Here is a 21,712-nt window from a genome sequence, read left to right as displayed (position 1 = left end):
TAGAGAAGTGTGAAGCATCTGGGGCAGTGTGGTGGAGTGTTCAAAACAAACAAACAAACACAAAATAGATGTTTGGACGTCTGGCCTGGATTTTGAAAGCAGTCAGGGGGCTGGAGATGAGCCTCTATCTTTTCACGTTGCGGGCTCTGTGCTCCTGCTTCTGGCACACACTGAACTCCAGAGGCCTTATCTAACCAGTCCCCATGTGGGGTTCAGCTGCTGCATTTGAAGGCTGGTTGTGTTGGAGATGCAGGGAGGGGTTAGAAACAGCCAGACCCTGCAGCCAAGCTGTATGGGCATGACTGTGGCTCTGCCACTGACCAGCTAGGTGACCTTCAGCTGACGCCTCAGTCTCACCGTGTCTTAGTTTCCCCATCTACAGAATGCAAGTAACATTAGTACCTGTCTCAAAGATTGTCAGGAGGACTGTCAGGGCACCTAAGGTCTGAATACATAAGCATAGCGAGGCACTTCTCCAGCCTTGCGAATGGTAGAGAAGAAACACAAACTAGATGGGTTGAGGAATGTTCACCTCCAGAGAACTGAGTATGTCAACCATGAATTATGTGGTCATTCTCAGAGAGGAAGCATCTGCTAGAACAGAGGAAGAAAGGTCACAGCCAGAACGATGTCCCACCTTGGCTGGACCACTGGCTATATATGCTGAGCGGATGGTGGAGGACTCGTTTTGCTCAGGTCTTGAAACCCCAATGCACCTCTTCCCTGCTCCCAGGGAAGTTGGAAGCTTGGTAGGGGTGGGGTAGGAGGGGTCTCTATCCACAAAAGCAAATTCCAGTGGCCACTATCCCAGAAATTTTTATCTCCTTATCTTATATGCGTCAGTCTTTCCCAGTCATTTGCTGATACTGTATCTCTGCTCTGGAATCCTGCAAAATCATTCCCCTGTTATCTGTCTGCCTCAACATGAGGGAAAAAACCCCTCTCATCTGGAACTCTTGTCTAATGTCTGCCATCCTGCCTCCCAGCAGCGTGTGGGCAGGTCTGCTCTGTGCTGCACACATCTTCAGAATGACTAGATTTCAGGTGTTCAGAGCAAGTGTCTTTAAATCCACTGGTGAAAGGAGACAGCAGTCATCTGCCGGTTGGTGTTTGCCAAGATGTGGCCTCGTAACGGGTTGAAGTGATGGCTGCTGGCATGAAACCTGGTTCCCCCTGGGCGTACACCCAGCCTGAACAGCTCCTTTAAAACCAGAAGCAATTTGTCATCTTTTGATTCTCTTCCAGCACTGTCCCTGTCACAGGTAGATAAATGAGGTGGCAGATGGGTGTCCAAACGCAGGATCATCTAATCCCAGCGGTTTCCTGCAGAGCCAGCACTCCGTGAGGGTGGAGAACACAGTGGGGTGGTCCCCAGCTTCCGGGTTGTGACCATAAGCACATTGTTTTTCCCCTGCATGCGCCGTTTATATGCATGAAATGCTTTCTCAGAATCTCTCAGCCTCCAGTATGCCATCAATAGATGTGTTCCTCATTTCAGAATCCTGAAATAAATCACGCATTTGTAAGCTCAACATCTCATGTCTGTAGTTCCACTGAATGCCACTAATCAAATCAGTGTCTCAGCAGAAGCCAACAGGCACCCCTGAATTAGAACTAAGGGTTGGGCTTGATGTTCTAAAAAGCCTTGATTAAAGAAAGCCAGTGGGAATGGAGGATGCATTGGGGTTCACCTTGCATGCTCTGTATGTGACTTGAAAGATACCCACATAGTTTTCTACACAGCTCACTTGGACTTTAAGTTTTCTCAGTTGCATGAAACTAAAGTCACCAGGTTATTCCCAAGAATACAGTAGGCAGAAAACGTCTCCTGATGCCTCTGGGTGCCTCATGGGTGAGCTGTGACACCCAGTAGATGAAGGCTGGGCCAGTGTGGTGAGTGAACTTGGTTGGCCAGGAAAGGCCTTGTGCTTGTATCAAGGGGCTGACTGTGTTGCTGGTCCTGCCAGACAGCTTTGATTTCTTCTGTGGCCACACCCTTCATCCCTGCAGGAGCCAAAGTATCTGAGCCCAGGCTTGGCTGGATTAACTCAAGCTCATCCCTAACCACAGGGAGGATACCTGCCCCAATAGTGTTTCACTGAATCCTTGAGGATCGCTGAAGCAGCCTGAGACAGGAGCAGATGTGGAGCATCTTCTCAAAGCTGGAGCTGCTCGGTGTGGAACAGATTCTCACACAGGCCACTGATGCTGGTGACCAGAAGGAGTTTATGGCCAGCTTCTCAGCATCCAGGGTTCTGAAGGAGAAACTAGCATGAACTGTAACATTTAAACTTTCTTCCACAGAAGAAATCAAAGCTGTTTGGCAGACCAGCAACCTTGGTATAAGCACAAGGCCTGCCCTGGACCAGCCAATTGAGTTTTAGCCAGTGGTTCATACTATCTGTCTTCTAGAACCCCGAGGGGCTTAGACTACAGCACACTGTGGTTCTCATGGGGTTAAAAGATGGGTCTGGGTTTCTGTTCCTGCCTCTTCCAGCTTCTGTTCTTCATCTACAGACTGTGTGTTTGCTGCAGCTACTTGATAAGGTTGGGGAGGAACAAATGAATTAACAAATGTTGGAAGCACAATAGATACATCTTAGCTCTAAGGCTGAGTAAGGCATCTTACACTTACAGAGAAAGGGAAGGAAGTGTGATTTCATGGAAGATGATAGAACAGAATGGCTTTCTCATTAAAAGACAGGCACAAAACTAAGTGAATCTTTAAGGTAATTCTGCATTTCATTCATGGGGAAATCACAGAATCTTTTTTTTTTTTGTTTTTAAGCTAAAAAAGGCTGAGCCAGCTGTACATGATATATTAAACCCACACATTTACTTACTTTAGAAAAGTTCCTATTTTGAGATGATCATTCCTGGGGGGGGCGGGGGGGAACAATTTTGATGTGCCTCCTGTCCATTGAAAAGGCTCTTTACATGTAAAGAGTGGTTTCCATTCCTTGAATCAGTGTCTTTGAGTTCTGCTCTCTTCTCAAGCTATGTCACAAAGACAGGGAAGGGAGGGCTGCAAACTCCTTGAGGAATGAGTGCTTTCTAACTCCTCTTTGTTACCTCAGTTCAATTCAGTTCAGTCTCTCAGTCCTGTCTGACTCTTTGCGACCCCGTGAATCGCAGCACGCCAGGCCTCCCTGTCCATCACCAACTCCCAGAGTTCACTCAGACTCACATCTGTCGAGTCCGTGATGCCATCCAGCCATCTCATCTTCGGTCGTCCCCTTCTCCTCCTGCCCCCAATCCCTCCCAGCATCAGAGTCTTTTCCAATGAGGCAACTCTTCGCATGAGGTGGCCAAAGTACTGGAGTTTCAGCTTTAGCATCATTCCTTCCAAAGAAATCCCAGGGCTGATCTCCTTCAGAATGGACTGGTTGGATCTCCTTGCAGCCCAAGGGACTCTCAAGAGTCTTCTCCAACACCACAGTTCAAAAGCATCAATTCTTCAGCACTCAGCTTTCTTCACAGTCCAACTCTCACATCCATACATGACCACTGGAAAAACCATAGCCTTGACTAGACGGACCTTTGTTGGCAAAGTAATGTCTCTGCCTTTGAATATGCTATCTAGGTTGGTCATGACTTTTCTTCCAAGGAGTAAGTGTCTTTTAATTTCATGGCTCAGAGTATCTGGCAAATAGTAGGCGCTGAATCAGTCTGTTATGAATGAATGAATGAATGATTGAGATATTTAATCCTTTAAATCATTGATATTCAGCCTTTAGCCATCAGAATTGTACTCTCGGGGGGTGAGAGGGGGTTGTTAAAATACAGGTGCCTGGGCTCCACCCCCAGAGCTTTTTGACTCAGTGGATCTGAGGTGGGGCCCGAGATCTTGTATTTCCACCAAGCCTGCAGGTGATGCTAATGCTGTTGCCCAAGGGGCTATACTTTGAGAACCACTGCTTTGAGGGCCATTCTACTTTTCCGGTGGTGCTCCTGCCAATGAGGAGACATAAGACACATGGGTTTGATCCTTGGGTTGGGAAGATCCCATGGAGGAGGGCACGGCAACCCACTCCAGTATTCTTGCCTAGAGAATCCCATGGACAGAGGAGCCTGGCAGGCTACAGTCCATGGAGTCACAAAGAGTCGGACACAACTGAAGCGACTTAGCATGCATACACCACTTTTCCAAGTCTTCCAAAAGATTGATATTTATGACTGTTTGACCTTGCCCTGTAGAACTGAGATATAAAATTGATAGGATTTGATCAGATAGAAGAGCTGCCTGAATTTTTTTTTTAGTCAAAAACTATATTCTGTCCCTTGTACAATTATGAGAGAAGCAAGAATTGAATTGCCTCCTCCTTCATGGCTGTAACAGGATGCAGCCAGCCAGGGTGGGGGTAGAGAGGCGCACCTTGCAACATTTAAGCCACATTGTATCTCCATCCAGTTCTGGAATCCACACTTAGTGTCAGATGCGCTTAACTGTTAAGTTGAAATGCGATGTGACCTTTTGCAGAAGCTGCAGTTGAGCAGAAAGGGCATAGGAGAGGTGCCTATGATACATAAGGGAACACGTTATTTTGCAAAGTCTTTTCCTGCTGCCTGTCAGCCTGAGTGAAGTCATTAAGCCCCACTGGGTTCAGAAACAAGAGGGAGTTTCATGGCCTGAGGAAGGCTGGTCTCTGCAGAGAGTCATTCTTCTAGTTCCAGATGTCACTTTGGATGGCAGGCCAGAAGCTAGAATTCCAAACCCAGGCTTGGCGGGGCCTCCTCCCTTGCATCCCCCTTTTGTGAGGAAAGAGCCTTCGAGACCGTGAGGACACACAGTAAAGGCCAGGGATGGCCCGGTAGAGGTACCAGAGGGATACCAGACTCCCTAAATTCAGAGAACATCAAGATGGAACCTGAGAGGGCAATTGAAGGAAGGGAGGGGACCAAGGCCTCCCTTGAGTTTGAGGTAGTGAGAGCGTTTAGTGGCCTATTGCTACATAACAAATGAGCCCAACATTTAGCATCATAAAACAAACAATATTTATGGTCAAGATGTGGAAGTGGCTTAATTGGGTGGTTCTGGCTCAGAGTCTCTCATGAGGTTGCCACCAGGCTGTTGTTCAGAACTGCTGTCGTCTGAAGGCTTGGGGGTGTGAGCAGACCCACTTCCCAAGTGGTTCAGTCACCCGGCTGTTGGCCAGAGGCCTTGGTCCCTCGCTCTCAGCACCTTAGGCCTCCCCCTGGGGCTGCTGACCGTGCAGAGGCTCACTGCCCTCAGGACCAACAACCTGAGGACCAGGAAGGGGAGTCAAAATGCCATTGATGAGCTCATCTCAGAAGCGAGTCACTATCAGTCACCCCTGCTTGATTCCGTCCTTTAGGAACGAGTCACAATGCCCAGCCCACATGTGAAAGGAGGGTGGCGAGGCTCCACCTCCTGAAGGAGTGCCACCACAAAGAGAAAGCCCCATTCATCCTCCTCTTGCTGGGTCAGGAGGACACCAGGGTGATTGCTAAAGGGCCTTTGCTGAAAGGCGGTGGGAGCTTTCCCTGGGGTTTTGCCTGACTGAGTTGAGGACAGGTTAGGGGGGAGGAGAAGAGGCATTCAAAACGCTCTGTGGGCTTTGATCCCACTGTCCTGTAGGTGCCACGCAGGCCCCTTCTCTCCCGCTTAGAAAGGAATGAAGCTGCCTCTGAGTCCCAAGGCTCAGGCTTGGTTCCAGAGAAGAGTTAGGAGGGGCTGGCTGCTTAGAACCAACTCTGCACTGATGAGAGAACAATACACAGCATGGTGTGTCTCCTTGTAGGTTGTCTGCCCACCAGGTCCCCAGAAGGGGAAGAACAGTTGTCTCAGGCTGCAGTGGTGTTCTGGAATAAAGAGGAGCTTCCGAGCTGTGCCTCTCAGCAATGATGTTTGGGAGGCAGGGGGTGTTATGTAGCAGGAGGGGGAAAAACCTTGTTCCTTTTTATTGAAGTGATCCCACTCAGGATAATGGCTCAGTACCACCAGGCGTGACAGTGGCCAGCCCTTTGTGGCTATGGCTCCTGGGTACCACACAGATAACTTCCCACGGGGGCGAGGACAGATGCTTATGCAGCCACCCCAGCTCCGTAAGTGGATTCCGCTTAGCTGTCTGCTCTTGAGGATGCCGAACCGTTGGTGGTCATATTGTACTATGTCTCTTCTTATCTCCCCCATCATCCCCAGGGAATAAGCTAATCAAACTTGCTGATGATTTTACACTGAGAAGGAGATAGCTAATAACTTGGATGACAAGTATTAGAATACAATGTGATGTGGATAAATTGGGTCCATGTATTAAGGGCTATAAAATGAGATTCCATCAAGGCATGAATAATGGTGCCTGTGGAAAGAATTAATCAAATACCCCATTAAAAGGTATAGGAATTCTGGTCAGATAGCCCCTGTTTAATTACACTCCTGCCCCCCGCCCCTACTTCATTCCCCCGAAGCTGCTTTCTACTAGGAAATATATGGAAAAGAGTTGAAAGGAAAGAATAGAAAAATGGGGACATACATTTTGATAGAACGAGATCACGAAGACAGATTTAAAGTAACCAGTGTTTAATTTAGGGGGAAAAAAAGGCAATTGGCATGAATAATCATTTACAAATGTAATTTCCAAAGGAGCCCTGTTGATACCATTCAGCAAATGCCAACAAAGCATTTACTTTCTAAAGGGAGAAAGCAAGACAAGAGAAATGAAGGCATCTTCAGGAATGGACCAGAGGACATCCAAGCCATAGAGAAGAAGCAGATGTGAATGAATGGTACAGAAGATAGACTCAACTTCTGAAAGATCTCAGAGAACTGGCATTGCCTGGAGAAGGCTTCCTGGAAGAGGAGACTCCCGCCGAGCCCCAAAGTGTGGACAAGCTTCCATGTACTGCAAATTCGTGAGCACATTCTGGTGGCAGGGTTTAGGGAGAAAATGGGCTGGAGCAGAACAGGGGGCACCCATGGGATTCCTCTCTCCATGTCCACCACCACCACCACCCTGGTCCAAGCTATCATCACCTCTCGCCTGGACAACTGCAAAAGCCCGCCAGCTGTTTTTCCCTGCTTCCACTCTTGTTCCTCTGCAATTCATTCTGCACACAGAAGTGAGAACCAGAAAAGTTAATCATATCATTCTCCTGCCTTGTGTCTTCCCATTGCTCTGAAGCTAAAAGTAAAAACCATTATCATGGCTACAAAGTCTTGTGTGGTCTGAACTACATCCTGTGCCGGGCTTCCTTTCAGTCTCTCTGTGCCAGTCAAACTGGCCTTCAAAATCTCAGCACACTGGGTATTCCTGCCAGGGGGCCCTTGCACATGCTTTTCCTTCTCTGTGTATGATTTTCTTTCATCCCCTCTTCCTGAAACTGACACATCCTTCAGAATGCATTTTAATGATTACCTCCTCTTAGAAGACTTCCTGATTGTCGTAACTTGGTCCACTCTCCCTCATACCTTAAAAAAAACATTTGTGGTATGAACTTATAATTCATGTCTCCCCTCCTAGACCACAATGGGCTTCCCTGGTGGCTCAGTGGTAAAGAATCCACCTGCCAATGCAGGAGACACTGGTATGATCCCTGGATCGAGAAGATCCCATGGAGAAGGAAATGGCAACCCACTCCAGTATTCTTGCCCGGGAAATCCCATGGACAGGGGAGCCTGGCAGGCTGCAGTCCATGGAGTTGCAAAAGAGTTGGACACGACTTAGCAACTAAATAATAACAACAGGGCCACAGGCTCTGTGAGAGTAGGAACCCAGACTTTGAATTCCCCAGAGCCCATCACAGTTTAAATAACAAGGCATTGAATAGGTATCATGACATTTCATTAGGAATAATGAGACTAGTTTAGAAATTCTACTTGACCAGTCACTATGTAAGAGAGTACCATTGTGAATTACTGGCAAGAAAAACCTGAATTCATGTCCAGACTCTGCCACCTGCTGGCTATGCTGGTATGAATAAATCCCAGATCCTTTCAGAGCCTGTTTCTTCCTCTAAAGTGGAGGTACTAACAGCTACTTCACATGGTTGTAGCAAGAAATTAGTAAAATAATATAAAAACATTTTCAACTGTAAAACCAGGCATAAAGATGCCCTGTCATTTTGCTCATGCATGGTATATTGGGTCATTAAACATCTGTAAGATGGATGGATGGATGGATGGATAGATGGGTGAACAGATTATCAGTTATAAAACCAATACATGAGCCAAGAAGGGAACCTGGCGGAAGGACAGTATGCTGGAAGCCAAAAGAGGAGAGAGGTTTTCAAAAAGTAGGAGGAGTCTTTTGATTGCCCAGAATATCACATACAGTAGAGCAGGCAAGAAGAATGAGGGGGGAAAGAATCATTTACTCTGAGTAGAAGGAAGTCAGTGATGACCTGAGGGCGTGTCCTCCTCAACCCTTTCTTATTGTGGGTGCTTTCAGTGGCATGCCTCATTTGTAAATCACTCTACTGATTTTTAATCTTTTGGGGGGAAATCAGATTGGTTCGCATATACAGCAGAGCTGGCCAGATTACTCCAGCTGCTGCCAGCAGGTGCTGACAAGTGAAGAAGTGAACGTCAGAGGATAAGAAAATACGCTAAACACTTAACTTTAATAAGGCCTAGAAAACACTGGTATTTAATAAATTGCCATGGATAATCTGGTTTCAGTTTCAAGGGTTGTTTCACTTTTTACTCCCTGTCTTATGGTCAGAATAGGGCTGTATGTGTAGGCAGGGACCAGTGGTGTGAGCTCTGACAGCAATTGTTTATTCCTATGTGCATTTTTCTGTCCCTGTGATGACACCTCACTTTCTACCACAACCATCCATGCAGAGTAAGTCACTGTAAAACACACACACACACACACACACACACACACACCCTAGCTGAGTTCCTGTCCTTTTGATTGGCTGTTTCTGCATCGTGGTAGGGCTTGGGCTCACCTTCCGGCCAGGCCCTGATCCAGCCAGTCTGTTTGTCCAGAAATAAAGGATAAGATCGCCAGTGCTTCAGACAGAAGAGTGTGATGGCTCACAGCCCAGCTGCTTCATCTAGGGCCTGCTGTCGCCTAGCTTAGATCTCAAGTGTAGAGGATGGCTATAATCATGCTTCCTCGGAGAGGTGGTGTGAAGATTAAATGCCATAATGCATGTAACATGCTTAGGTTGAGCCCAACCCAACCTTAGAAGTGAGTTAATAGAAACCCAGAAGTCATGATAGATTTAACCCCTTTTCCAAGATCTCCTCTATCTTTGAGCATCGCTGCTGAGCCCCATGGTGGGTATTTCATACAGCAAATAGCTCTTAGAGGCTGGAATTAGAAATCTTGAGGAGTTCATGAAGGACTTTTGGGGTGAGGCTGGGGTGGGAATGGGGCAGGGCCAAGAAAAGGGTTCAGGAAAGAACTCTGTGGAATTCCTAGTGATCCAGAGATGAGGCCTGGAAGAGAAGCAGAAGCCAGCCAGGAAGGCAAGCAGTTAGACCTGAAACATCTGAGTAACACTGTCACAGAGCCCCAGCAGGAAAGAATTCCAAGGAGTATCAAACACTTTAGAAAGGTAAACTAGACAATAACTAAGCAAAAAAAGTTTTTGAATCATATTTGCCTTTTCAGTGAATTCAGATTAATTTAGTTTGGGGAATTTTAAAGACACACATTGTAATCATTGGAAATACCCTAGAGCGTTGTAAAAACCAGGGTTGAAAATCACTTTACCCTCTGTATGCTAAGAGTAAAAATCAATCTTGCAAGCAGATTTTAAAAACTCCTGAGCCCGGGAAAGAAATCAACCTGGCTGTCAAATCTACGCTAAGTCCTGCTCCTGATTATCTCCTCCCACCCCCCGCCACCCTCTGGCTCCTTCTCTGCACTGTTGGCAGGAAGAAGGATACACATTCCTGATTTCTTTCACAAATACAGTCCCTAAAAGAACCAGAGGAAGCATGGAGAATATAGAACCAGAATGGGATCAGTTAAGTCCTCTGCCTGATTTCTTTTGTCAACCCCCACCCCACCCCCGCCCACTGTTATTTAGGCCCCTTTTGTGGCTTTACAACCAACGCTGTCTGTGAAGTTTCAAAGGCCAACTGGGTCTGAAGAGTACTTTGACTTTTTTTGTTGTTATTGTTATCTCTTGTCTTAAAAAAAAAATTGTTGAAGTATAGTCAATTTACAATGTTGTGTTAGTTTCAGGTATACAGGAAAGTGATTCAGTTATACACACACATATATAGATATATTCTTTTTATTTTTATATTCTCTTCTGTTACAGACTATTATAAGACATTGAGTTTAATTCCCTGTACTGTATCGTGGGTCCTTGTTGGTTATCTATTTTATCTATAGTAGTGTGTATATTTTAAGAGTGCCTTGACTTTTTAATTTTTTATTATATCCATCAGTTTGGGAGCTTTTTTTTCCTGTGCAAATCAAAACAGTCCCCATACATATTTAATTTTAAGCGTTAAAAATCCTCCCCTCTCCATGTATGACCCCATTCATTTTTTTTCTCGATTGTGTGGGTACTGTAGCTCTGGAGCATATAATTTAGGGTTCTGAACTTAATGGGGGTGTCTGGAGGTCACCGTTAAGTGGATACACTTCTTTATTAAGTCAATATTTGATAAAGCCTTTTGAAAATGCTAATAAGTACGTTCATGGGACTGCCTGCTAAGATGAGAGAAAAGAAAAAAATTTAAAGCTTGCTTTTATTGCTCCAAACCGTAAGTAAATGGCCAGCTCTATCTTCCTTTCATCTATCATTTATATTTATTACATTTGGTGAGTCTGGTTAGTGGTTTAGATTCCTTAGGTTTTTACTACATCCAGATTCCTATTATGCAGTCGTCTCTGATAAAACCTAATGGGATACAACCCTGGACCCTGGAGCATAACGTGATGCCAGACCCCGTTGCAAATATGTTTCCTACTAAAGCAAACTATAGTGGAAAACATTAAAGAGAAACATTCCCCGGTCACTTCCAATTGCAAAAAAAAGCTTCATAAATCACTAGTTCCACAGAGAGCTCCCCCCAGATCACATTTTTTTCACCCTGCCTCATTACCTCTATTGTGAGAGCTCCCTTTGCCCTCATACTCCTGAGAAAGCGATTAGGGTGGTTTGTGCCCTCCTTAAAAACATGGCTTGTGTACCAGTTGCTTTTTTTTAATGGGAAGTTATTTGCATGAAGAAATCATGCACTTGGATGTGTTGGCATGCACCAAGGGCAAAACCCAGACAGTAGGAAACTGCAGATTAAATGGCCCAAGTTTTCAACAGATAAATGATGAGGGAAATAGATGGAAGGAAGTGGTCACTTAAAAGCAGCATAAAAGATGTCTAAAAAATGGGTAAAACTAAGTGACAGTGTCTAAGAATACACACTAGGGTGATAAAACCATAAATAAACACATGGAAACAAACACGTAAGTCAAGAGAGTGGCTGCTTTGGAAGGAGGGAGGAGCTGTGATTAGGATAGGGATAGGATAGATGTGGGGGGGGGGGCCTGGGGGCTGGAGAGATTCTTTTCTTCCGCCTGGTGTCCAGAGGATGTTTGCCTGTTTGTTTTGTGCAGGTTTGAGTGTTTGTACGTTATTTTACAGAACAAGGTTTTCATTTGATGAGTCTGCTTGGGGTTCACATTACCTATAGTCTTTAAGGAATTTGACTTTGGCTTGTAATATGTCTTACTTTCTCACAAAGAAGAATACCGTAATTCCAGCTGGAAAGGCACCTGGAGTTGCCTGGCAGTTCCGTCAAAATCGAAAAGGAAAAGAAGATCGATTGGTGGAGATTTTATGGGTTCTGGCTGCTGAAGACCTCCTGATCTTTCTTGTTTCCCTCCTTTTATTTCTGTAGTCAGTGATCTAGTTCTTTGCTTTTCATCATGGGTTGTGCTGTGCTTAGTTGCTCGGTTGTGTCCGACTCTTTGCGACCCCATGGACTGTAGCCCACCAGGCTCCTCTGTCCATGGGGATTCTCCAGGCAAGTATACTGGAGTTGGTTGCCATCCCCTCCTCCTGGGGATCTTCCCAACCGAGGAATCAAACCCAGGTCTCCCACATTGCAGGCGGATGCTTTACCGACTAAGCTGTCATGGGTTACACACCCACAAACCTTCCTCACCTAAAACAGAACCTAGAACCCTGACGACAGCCACGTTGCTCCTGCCCTCACTCCTTGGTGATCTGGGCTCACCTTTAAAGACCACAGTGGGGAATTGCCTGGCGCTCCAGAGCGGTAAGGACTCTGGACTTTCACAGCTCAGGGTCTGGCTTCAATCCTTGGTCGGGGAACTAAGATCCCACAAGCCTCACCATAGTAGCCAATAAATAAAGATCATGGGGGTTTGCTTACTTTACTCACCCCAGCTGTGAGTCCCCCACTTTCTCCCCCTCTGCGGTCCCTGCAGATGCCAGTCTGAAGCGGCCACCCCAATGTGATTATAGAATGACCTCTGACAGACCTGTTCCTCCAGTTGGGATGTTATCCCTTCACCTCAAGGCTTTCACCAGGGCGTTTGCCATCTTAGTTTGAATGATTTAGATGAGACTTCATTTCAATAGAGGCTGAAGTCATAAGGAACAGGACTCTGGAAACCTGAGGTGGGAGCCCATAAGGGAAGAGCTGACAGGGAGTTGGGAGTTTACCTTTCCTTCTTTCTCTTCTCAGCAGATCTGGCCTCCACGTGTTGATACTTCTTAGCTTCAATCTAGAGTCTCACTAAAACACATTTACACCTGTCTCTGGGGCAGCTTCGTGAAGCTAGTTGTCCAACTCTGTCAGTGCGGAAGCCTGAGTCCAACCTGTTGGGACTCAGTAGGGTAGGTCAGCTCCTTGAGGGCTGCTCACCATTCAGTCCTCAGCCTCCAGCACAAGGCATGGCACAGAGTAGATGCTCAATAAAAACCTGATGAGCTGGGCTTCCCTGGTGGCTCAGTGGTAAAGAATCCACCTGCCAGTGCAGGAGACATGGGTTCGATATTTGACTCCAGAAGATTCCACACGAGGTGGAATTCACCGCCTCCGTGAGGTGTGAGGTGGAGCCCAGTCCGTGCGCTACAACTATTGAGCCTCTGCTCTACGGCCTGAGAGCCACAACTGCTGAAGCCCGGCGAGTCTGGAGCCTGTGCTCCGCAGCAAGAAAAGCCGCCGCAGCGAGAAGCCAGTGCAGTGCGAGAGCAGCCCCTGCTCAGCGCAACTAGAGAAAGCCACGAGGCAGCGACTGCCCAGCACCACTGAAAATAAATGCAGACTGTAAAAAATTTACATGAGTGCTTTAAAAATTAAGAAACAAAACACGCTTGATGAACAAATGAATAAATGAGGGACCAGGCCGACAAACAGCTTGCAGCAGCCGGGGGGCACACAGGTGGGCAACGAGAAAGCCACTGCTGTCGCTCTGATCACTGCAGGCCTCTGGGGACATCGCTTTCCTGGTCACCTCCACCCCTGAGCAGCTCTTCTTCTGCGGCCTAAGGCTGACCCCCTGCGCTCTGTGCCTCCCTGTCTTCAGCGAGGAAACCGGCCGGTGTCTCGTTTCTGAGAAGTGACAGCTCTCAGCACATTTCTCCCACTGGCTCAGCACTTTGGGGTCACAGAAGTATTTTCCCACACATTGTCTAAATTCACGTTGTCTAAAACCCCATGAAGTAGGTAACTTCCACTTTATGGAGGAGGAAACTGAGGCTGAGAGGGGGACTGATGACTTTTGAGGGGCAGGGCTACGCCCAGAACCTGGGGCTTTGGCTCCCCACTCCCAGTGTCCTTTCTGCTGCACTGCCCTTGGCCCTGGTGCAGACCCACATGACGTGGGATCTGGAGTCAGCCCTTGCCCTCAGGGAGCTTAAAGCCTAATTCCAGCACAGAAATACCTACCTTAAATAATAAACATGGTTCAATAAAAATATGTAGCACTGCTTGATCCTTCTCCAGTTTCACTTCACACAGATGCTGTGAAAGGTTATTTCACTGTTATGTCTTAGAAAGGTTCTCTCTGTGTAAACTTACTGAGTATAGACTGGGGTGGCCCAGCAGTCTTCACTGTCTGCTATGAGAAGGAGGGGGAGAGCATAAATAATAGAAACCCGAAGGAAATCCCAAAGACCTTATTTAGCCAGTGGTGTCATTCTCACACTTCAGTGGCTCTCGTTAGAAATAAACACATCATAGATAGAAGAAGGAAAACAAGGATCTAAATAATCCATAATCTAGAGAACTGTTCCGTGACACAGTATTGTAGCAGAGGTTAACACTACTGCCTTGCACAGACAAATGTCCGTGCTTTGGAGCTTTCTTCCCTCTGACTTATTTTATATCTCTTCTGAGACTCTCTCTGTGACCGCATGAGGGAGGCAGGGCTGGTACTGGGGCTTAGAAGCACTGACTTCCTCCACTTTAGTTAGTGGTATGGGAGGAACTTGAACCCACACTCTTCTTGGCCCCCACCTCTTTTCCTACTTCCTTTCCTGCAGTGACCCCTCTTGGGCTCCTTTTTCAGCCATCCTTAAGAAGGACCCAGCAGGAATTCCCTCGTGGCCTAGTGCTAGGACTGCAGGCTTTCATCGCCGTGGCCCAGGTTCAGTCCCTGGTCTCGCAGTGGCAGCTCAATGACTCACGTGCTCACAGCACTGGCTCTTGCCAACACTGGCTCATGTTACAGTGGTTAAGCGTTCACTGACCACTTTGCAGTGTTATAATCATTTAATTAGTCTATGCCTAGGAGGAAGAGATACTTTATTTAGAAGCTTAACAGTGAAAACCTCTGAGACTCCAGTTCACTATGATTACTTTGGGATGATTCAGGATCTGCCCACCATGCTCCTGATCCACTTAGACTGGGAAGATAACTAAGAAGGGCTTTGTCCAAGACACACGCAGCCAATGTGCTGAGGATGATTGTGGCTAGGTTCAAGAAGGGAAGGCAGACAGATGCCAGAAGGCAGGATAAGGAGAAAAACATTTTAGGACCTTCAGAAAAATAACCAGGTCTTTTAATGCTCCTCTTAGGGCAAAACAAGAGTAAACTTGATCTTCTGTTGTCCTGGGTTTGGGATAGCACTGAGGTTCACATCAGTCTATCAGCCTTGACTGCATTAAGGCCACCTGGGCAGCTTTCACATATCCTGTTGGCAGGTTTAAAAAACTGGCATCAGTTTTTTAAATCTCCACCTTGGTTTCAGTGTGCAACCAAGCTTGAGAACCAGTGATCAGATGGGTGCTAGTGGCTTTTCAGGTATTGACCTGGCTGGTTGTTGCTCTTGTTCAGTCACTCAGTCATGTCTGACTCTGCAACCCCATGAACTGCAGCACACCAGGCTTCCCTGTCCTTCCCATCTCGCAGAGCTTGCTCAAACCATGTGCACTGAGTCAGTGGTGCCATCCAACCATCTCATCCTCTGTCGTCCCCTTCTCTTGCTTTCAGTCTTTCCCAGCATCAGGGTCTTTTCTAGTGACTCCGCTCTTCACAACAGGTGGCCAAAGTATTGCAGCTTCAGCTTTAGCATCAGTCCTTCCAATGAATGTTCAGGGTTGATTTCCTTTAGGATTAACTGGTTGGTCTCCTTGCAGGCCAAGGGACTCTCAAGAGTCTTTTCCAGCACCACAGTTCAAAAGCATTAATTCTTAGGCCCTCAGCCTTTTTTATGGTCCAACTCTCATATCTATACATGACTACAGGAAAAACCAAAGCTTTGCCTATACAGACCTGGCTGGATTAAACTACATTTCCCAGAAGCCCCTATCCCGTGGGTTGCTCATTGACTGGGCCCTGGAGGTCTGGAGGAGGAAGGCACAGCAGCAGCCATTTTGTACCACATGTGCTGTTGCCAGTTGGCTGCTCACCTGGCTGGTGGGCAGAGGCCAGACCTGCAGTTGCTCCATCTTCCCCGGATCCTCATTCAGCCTGTCCGACTCCTGGGCCAAGTCTGTGTGTTTAGTTTCTTGAAGGGCTCGGAAGTCCAAGGTATAAAGAACGGACAGAAGTTTCAGTTCATCCTCATGGGGTTCCAGTTAAAGCTTATGAGTTCTGAATTGTTCTTGGTCTCTGCCACTTTCTGTCCTCTTTTCTTCCCAATGCCTGCCCTGTGGACTTCACACTCCATCATCAGATGCAAAAGCAACAGCCTTATAGAGGCCTTTTAAATAGCAATTACTATTGCAAAAGGTCAAATACTTGGAATAGACCCATAGATATACAGGTACATATACCTGTATGTTCAGATCCATTTTTGTAGATTCGCTTCTTGGATCAAATGCTAACTAATACAGGTGGCTTTCAGAATTGAGGATTAAGGGATTGTCTATATCCACAGAGAGAGATCCTGTTTAAGAAGGAGATGCCTGTGGCTCTGACTGAAGAAGAAGGCAGGTTTGACAGCTCCCTGTCTCCACCACCAACCCCTGGGTGACATCTCAGGGGTGATTTGGAAACCTTCAGTAGATTGGTAGTATCCAGGCCTGGTGGTATGTGGGAAATCCCTGTTCAGTTCAGTTCAGTTCAGTCGCTCAGTCGTGTCCGACTCTTTGCGACCCCATGAATCGCAGCACGCCAGGCCTCCCTGTTCATCACCATCTCCCGGAGTTCACTCAGACTCACGTCCATCGAGTCCTTGATGCCATCTAGCCATCTCATCCTCTGCCGTCCCCTTCTCCTCCTGCCCCCAATCCCTCCCAGCATCAGAGTCTTTTCCAATCAATCAACTCTTCGCATGAGGTGGCCAAAGTACTGGAGTTTCAGCTTTAGCATCATTCCTTCCAAAGAAATCCCAGGGTTGATCTTCAGAATGGACTGGTTGGATCTCCTTGCAGTCCAAGGGACTCTCAAGAGTCTTCTCCAATACCACAGTTCAGAAGCATCAATTCTTCGGCACTCAGCTTTCTTCACAGTTCAACTCTCACATCCATACATGACTACAGGAAAAACCATAGCCTTGACTGGACGGATCTTAGTCGGCAAAGTAATGTCTCCGCTTTTGAATATACTATCTAGATTGATCATAACTTTTCTTCCAAGGAGTAAGTGTCTTTTAATTTCATGGCTGCAGTCACCATCTGCAGTGATTCTGGAACCCAAAAAAATAAAGTCTGACATTGTTTCCACTGTTTCCCCATCTATTTCCCATGAAGTGATGGGACCGGATGCCATGATCTTCATTTTCTGAATGTTGAGCTTTAAGCCAACTTTTTCGCTCTCTTCTTTCACTGTAATCAAGAGGCTTTTTATCTTCTCTTCACTTTCTGCCATAAGGGTGGTGTCATCTGCATATCTGAGGTTACTGATATTTCTCCTGGCAATCTTGATTCCAGCTTGTGTTTCTTCCAGTCCAGCGTTTCTCATGAGGTACTCTGCATATAAGTTAAATAAGCAGGGTGACAATATACAGCCTTGACGTACTCCTTTTCCTATTTGGAACCAGTCTGTTGTTCCATGTCCAGTTCTAACTGTTGCTTCCTGACCTGCATACAGATTTCTCAAGAGGCAGATTAGGTGGTCTGGTATGCCCATTTCTCTCAGAATTTTCCACAGTTTATTGTGATCCACACAGTCAAAGGCTTTGGCATAGTCAGTAGAGCAGAGGGAGATCTTAAATGTGCAGATTCTTGGGCTTCACTTCACATTTAGGAATCAGAATCTTGAAGGATTGGGGCTGAAAGTGAGAAGTTGTTGTTGTTGTTGTTGTTGTTGTTGTTGGAGTGTAGTTGCTCTTGGAGGCTTCCCAGGTGGTACTAGTGGTAAAGAATCCACCTGCCAATGCAGGAGACACAAGAGATGCAGGTTCGATCCCTGGGTCAGGAATATCCCCTAAAGGAGGAAATGGCAACCCACTCCAGTGTTCTTGCCTGGAAAATCCCATGGACAGAGGAACCTGGTGAGCTATAGTCCATGGGGTCGCATAGAGTCAGACTGAGCACTTGTCAGCAGCAGCATAGCTGTTTTATATGTGTCAGATTTAAAAAGCTTCCTCTACCCAAGCTTTTCTGGGGTGCTGGTAGCTTCTGTTTCTTGATCTGAGTGCTGGTTACATGAGGGTGTTTTGTACATCCAAAGTACGAATCACAGGGGACACATCTGTGATTTGTAGCATCTCTTGTATGCAAAGTACGAATCACAGGGGACACATCTGTGATTTGTAGCATCTCTTGTATATGTAGCATCTCTTGATCAAATAAGTCCCACCTTCCCCTCCCTCATGATTCCATATTCCAGTGATTGGCCAAAATTCGGAACCACTGGACTAGCTGATTCCTTATATCCTTCATAGCAGTATTCAGAGAAGAGAAACATAAAAAAAATATCCAGCAGTTGGGGAATAGTCAAGATGCATCTATAACCTTAATGATACAGTTCCCTGCAGTTATTGCAGCCCTGAAGAGGAATATGAAACAGTGGGGCAACGGGCCAGCTGGCAGTGATAGGAGTACGTGACAGGGCGTGTGAGAGAGGGCAGTTAGGAACATCACCTTGGAGCCAGACCACAGAAAGGTTTGGACACCAACTGAGAAAAAAAGGAAAACCCACTTTCAGAGTGAGTGCTTTATTTTAAGGAGCAGTGAGGGGCCTCTTACGGATTTTGAGGATGATGATTGATAAAGGTGGCATTTTTGAAAGTACAATTGTAAATATAAAATTATATCATCCATCATATTTAACTGCTCACAAAGGTATTGTTCAAAACGCAAACTGGTAGATGACAGAGCAGGCCCTGGAGCTGGAAACTGGGACTTTATCTTCCTTTGGTGTGAAGACAGACTTTTCCATCTTAACTTCTTTCTGAAGTGTCTGTAATCTATATACTGTTCTGGCCTGCAATTAAATAGAAAAAATTTTTTTAAAAAGAACCCCTGAGCCACCAAGGAAGCCCTGTTTGAAGGCCTAGGAGGTTCCTATGGAGCACGGCTGTTACAGGTTCAGGAAGATTTTATAATAGTGCAGGGAGAAACCTCGCCGGCTGACTCATTTTTTAGGCAATATGTCCAACAGTGGTTCTTAACTGGGAGTTTGGACTTGGGGGAGGGGGATTCAGAGGCAACAACAGAGAACTGGGTTGAATTACAATTATCTCTGGGGCTTTTTGAAATAAAGAAGTGCAGGCCCTCCCTACACCCCTATGAATGGGCCTGCCACTCCTTCAGTCTGAGTCCACCAGCCTAAATGCTGTCTTATATCTACTTTACTATCCAGGGATAGAGTCTAGACAACCTCTTTTTGTCACCCTTTTCTGAGTGTGACAACTTTGTATACCTTTAATTCTCACCCACCTCCCACCCAGGAAAAGACAGCCTCAAAGTCTTGAACTCCTGAGTGTTCAAAATAAGGGCAGAATTAGACCTTAAAAGCCAGTACCGGTTGAGAAAATCAAACCATAGACACATCACCAGACTCCTTTTGAAAGACACATTTTCTTTCTCATTTTCATTTATAGTATTTTCATTTTATCTTTTCTTCCTCTAAACTCTATATCCATTCATAGCAGAATTCAGAGAAGTAACCATACCCTAAACTCTATCTGGAGGACTGTCTAGAGAACTCATTGATTCCACAGGGAATCCCCTCTGAAACCCAACATATTCCTAAACACCCCTCTACCAACTTCCTGGCATGTGCAAAGGGCGTGCACAGACCAACCTTCACATTAGTTTCTGCTAAAATAGTTAGCAAGACAGATCTAATAAGGAGAACAGTAACATGGGGCATTCCCAAATGAGAGGCTGTTTCCTGGGCGTCCGCATTGTTTTCTTCCTTCCTCTCCTGCAGCAGATTTGAGAATCCCTGTCCAGTGTCCACAAGTTGCCTCTCCCACCCCCATCCCCATCCCCACCTCAGGGCCTTTCCCCAGACTTGCTGAGAACTCTTCGCCGCCATCTTTTCTTTCCAGCATGTTTCAGGAAAGGGAAGCTCACTTTAATTGGCCTGCCCCACATTCCCCTTGGTCTCTCAGGGTGGGCCCAGCTCTGGGGACACGGAGGCAGCTCTGCCCACGCCCAGCTCCAGGTTGTCTTGCTTTTACTCGTGTGTGGCAGCACCCAGATGGCTTCGCTTGGCTAATCAAAACTGGCAGAGGCACACGGTGCAAAAGCTGCAAGCCCCAGACTGGAGGAGGAAGCCTCTGAAGGCAGGAGGGTGAGCCAGTTCTCCGGCCCAATCATTGCAGGCTCAGGTAGCCTGGAGGATACACCGCTGGGTCATTGTCTGGCTGGAGGATTTCTGAGACACCAGGATTATGTCTCCATGGATCTCAGAAGCATTGCATCTGTCTGTCTGTTTATGTGGTCCAACCAGCACCATCTAATCAGAACAGAACCAGATTGCTGCAGCTGGAGAGACCTCCAAGGTGACAGATCAGGCCTCCACATCCTCTTGTCACACCCCGACTCACTGAGGCCATGCAGATGATTTGCCTAGAGTCCCTCAGGTAGGAAGAGAACTGGGCCACTGTCACGGGTATTCCAAGTCCAAGTCCAGCATTCCACAACTGCCTGTTGCTGCTTCTCACAAATGGAAGCTAAGTCTGCTGTGACTGTGTCTTCTCATAATTATTTTATGATCACGACGGTAGGTGGCCAAGACATTAACAGGTCCAATAGAGAGTCGCAAGACCCTCAGACCTGGAAAAGTCATGGACCCACCCAGGCTGGGCTTTGGGGTTGGGAGGTATTGATGTGTTTTATATATATGCATATGTGCTGTGCTAAGTCGCTTCAGTCATGTCAGATTCTGCAACCCAATGGACTGTAGCCTGCCAGGCTCCTCTGTCCATGGGACTGTCCAGGCAAGAATACTGGAGTGGGTTGCCATGACCTCCTCCAGGCCATCTTACGAATCCAGGGATCAAACCCATGTCTCTTATGTCTCCTGCATTGGCAGGCAAGTTCTTTACCACTAGTGCCACCTGAGAAGCCCTTGTTTTATGTTTGCCTTTGTTTCTTCTTTCTTAGTCCTCTTCTCAGTTACTTTTTATTTAGGTCTCGAAGGGGCTTTTGCATATGTAGAATTTTTCTGAGAACTCTGACTGTAGGTACAAGATGTAATGTCTGTTAACCTGGGTTTTGATAAGCTATACTGTGTGCATTGTGTTACAGTGAAAAAAAGTCATATCTTAAGTTATGTATCGTATGTATGGAATTTGTGTACCATGATTTTATATTTGTAATGCATATATGTTTTGACGTACTGATAGAAGTATCCTTTACACTTTGGGGGAGGAAATGCGGATTTAATTACAGGGGGACTTTTTTTTTTAAGATATAATTGTTATAACATTGTATTTGCCTTAGGTATATAATATAATGATTAGATCTATGTATGTATATTTTTTAAATTCATCCAGTCAGTAGTGCACGAACCTACTGAAAAATTCAGGCTGCACCAAAAGGCCCCCCACTGAGGTCACCCATTCACCCTCCTGGAGGCCACAGCTGTTAAATTCTCCCAAAGATGGGCAAGCATAGATGTGCTTATTTCTTTGTCTTGTTTAATGAATGACTGTATATTATATGCATCATTCTGCTCCTTACCTTTTCAACGTAATGGGTTCGTTCATTACTTTAATACATATATATTGAGCTCCTGTTCTATGCCAAGCAGTGGCTGGAATCCAGGGGAACCAAGTAGATTCACAGCCTCTAGGAACTTGTTAGGGGATAGAAACAGTAAACAAATAAGCATATGATGGCAGGAGAAGAAAAGTCAGTGTGGAAAAGGGAAGCGTGTGCTCTTGTACACGAGCTAGTCAGGGAAAG

At 46.2% G+C, this 21,712-nt stretch overlaps 1 protein-coding gene across 11 annotated transcripts in view; it reads left to right on the top strand.

Annotated features, from left to right (window-relative positions):
* ATXN7L1 (ataxin 7 like 1) overlaps window positions 1-21,712 on the top strand; it is a 260,215-nt gene that overhangs the window by 113,143 nt on the left and 125,360 nt on the right. Inside the window, exon 4 of one of the 11 annotated variants that reach the window (XM_012176698.4) lies at window positions 6,658-7,174. The exons of the other annotated variants lie outside the window; for them this stretch is intronic. Within the exon in view, the coding sequence (XP_012032088.1) occupies window positions 6,658-6,740 (83 nt within the window). The 3' untranslated portion in view covers window positions 6,741-7,174. Of the gene's footprint in view, window positions 1-6,657; window positions 7,175-21,712 lie in introns of those variants that run through there. 11 annotated transcript variants of the gene reach the window in all.

Source organism: Ovis aries, chromosome 4, assembly GCF_016772045.2.
Source record: "Ovis aries strain OAR_USU_Benz2616 breed Rambouillet chromosome 4, ARS-UI_Ramb_v3.0, whole genome shotgun sequence".
Lineage (NCBI taxonomy): Eukaryota > Metazoa > Chordata > Mammalia > Artiodactyla > Bovidae > Ovis > Ovis aries.
Note: the sequence above shows the minus strand (reverse complement) of the source record. Positions and strands in the feature narration are given on the sequence as shown.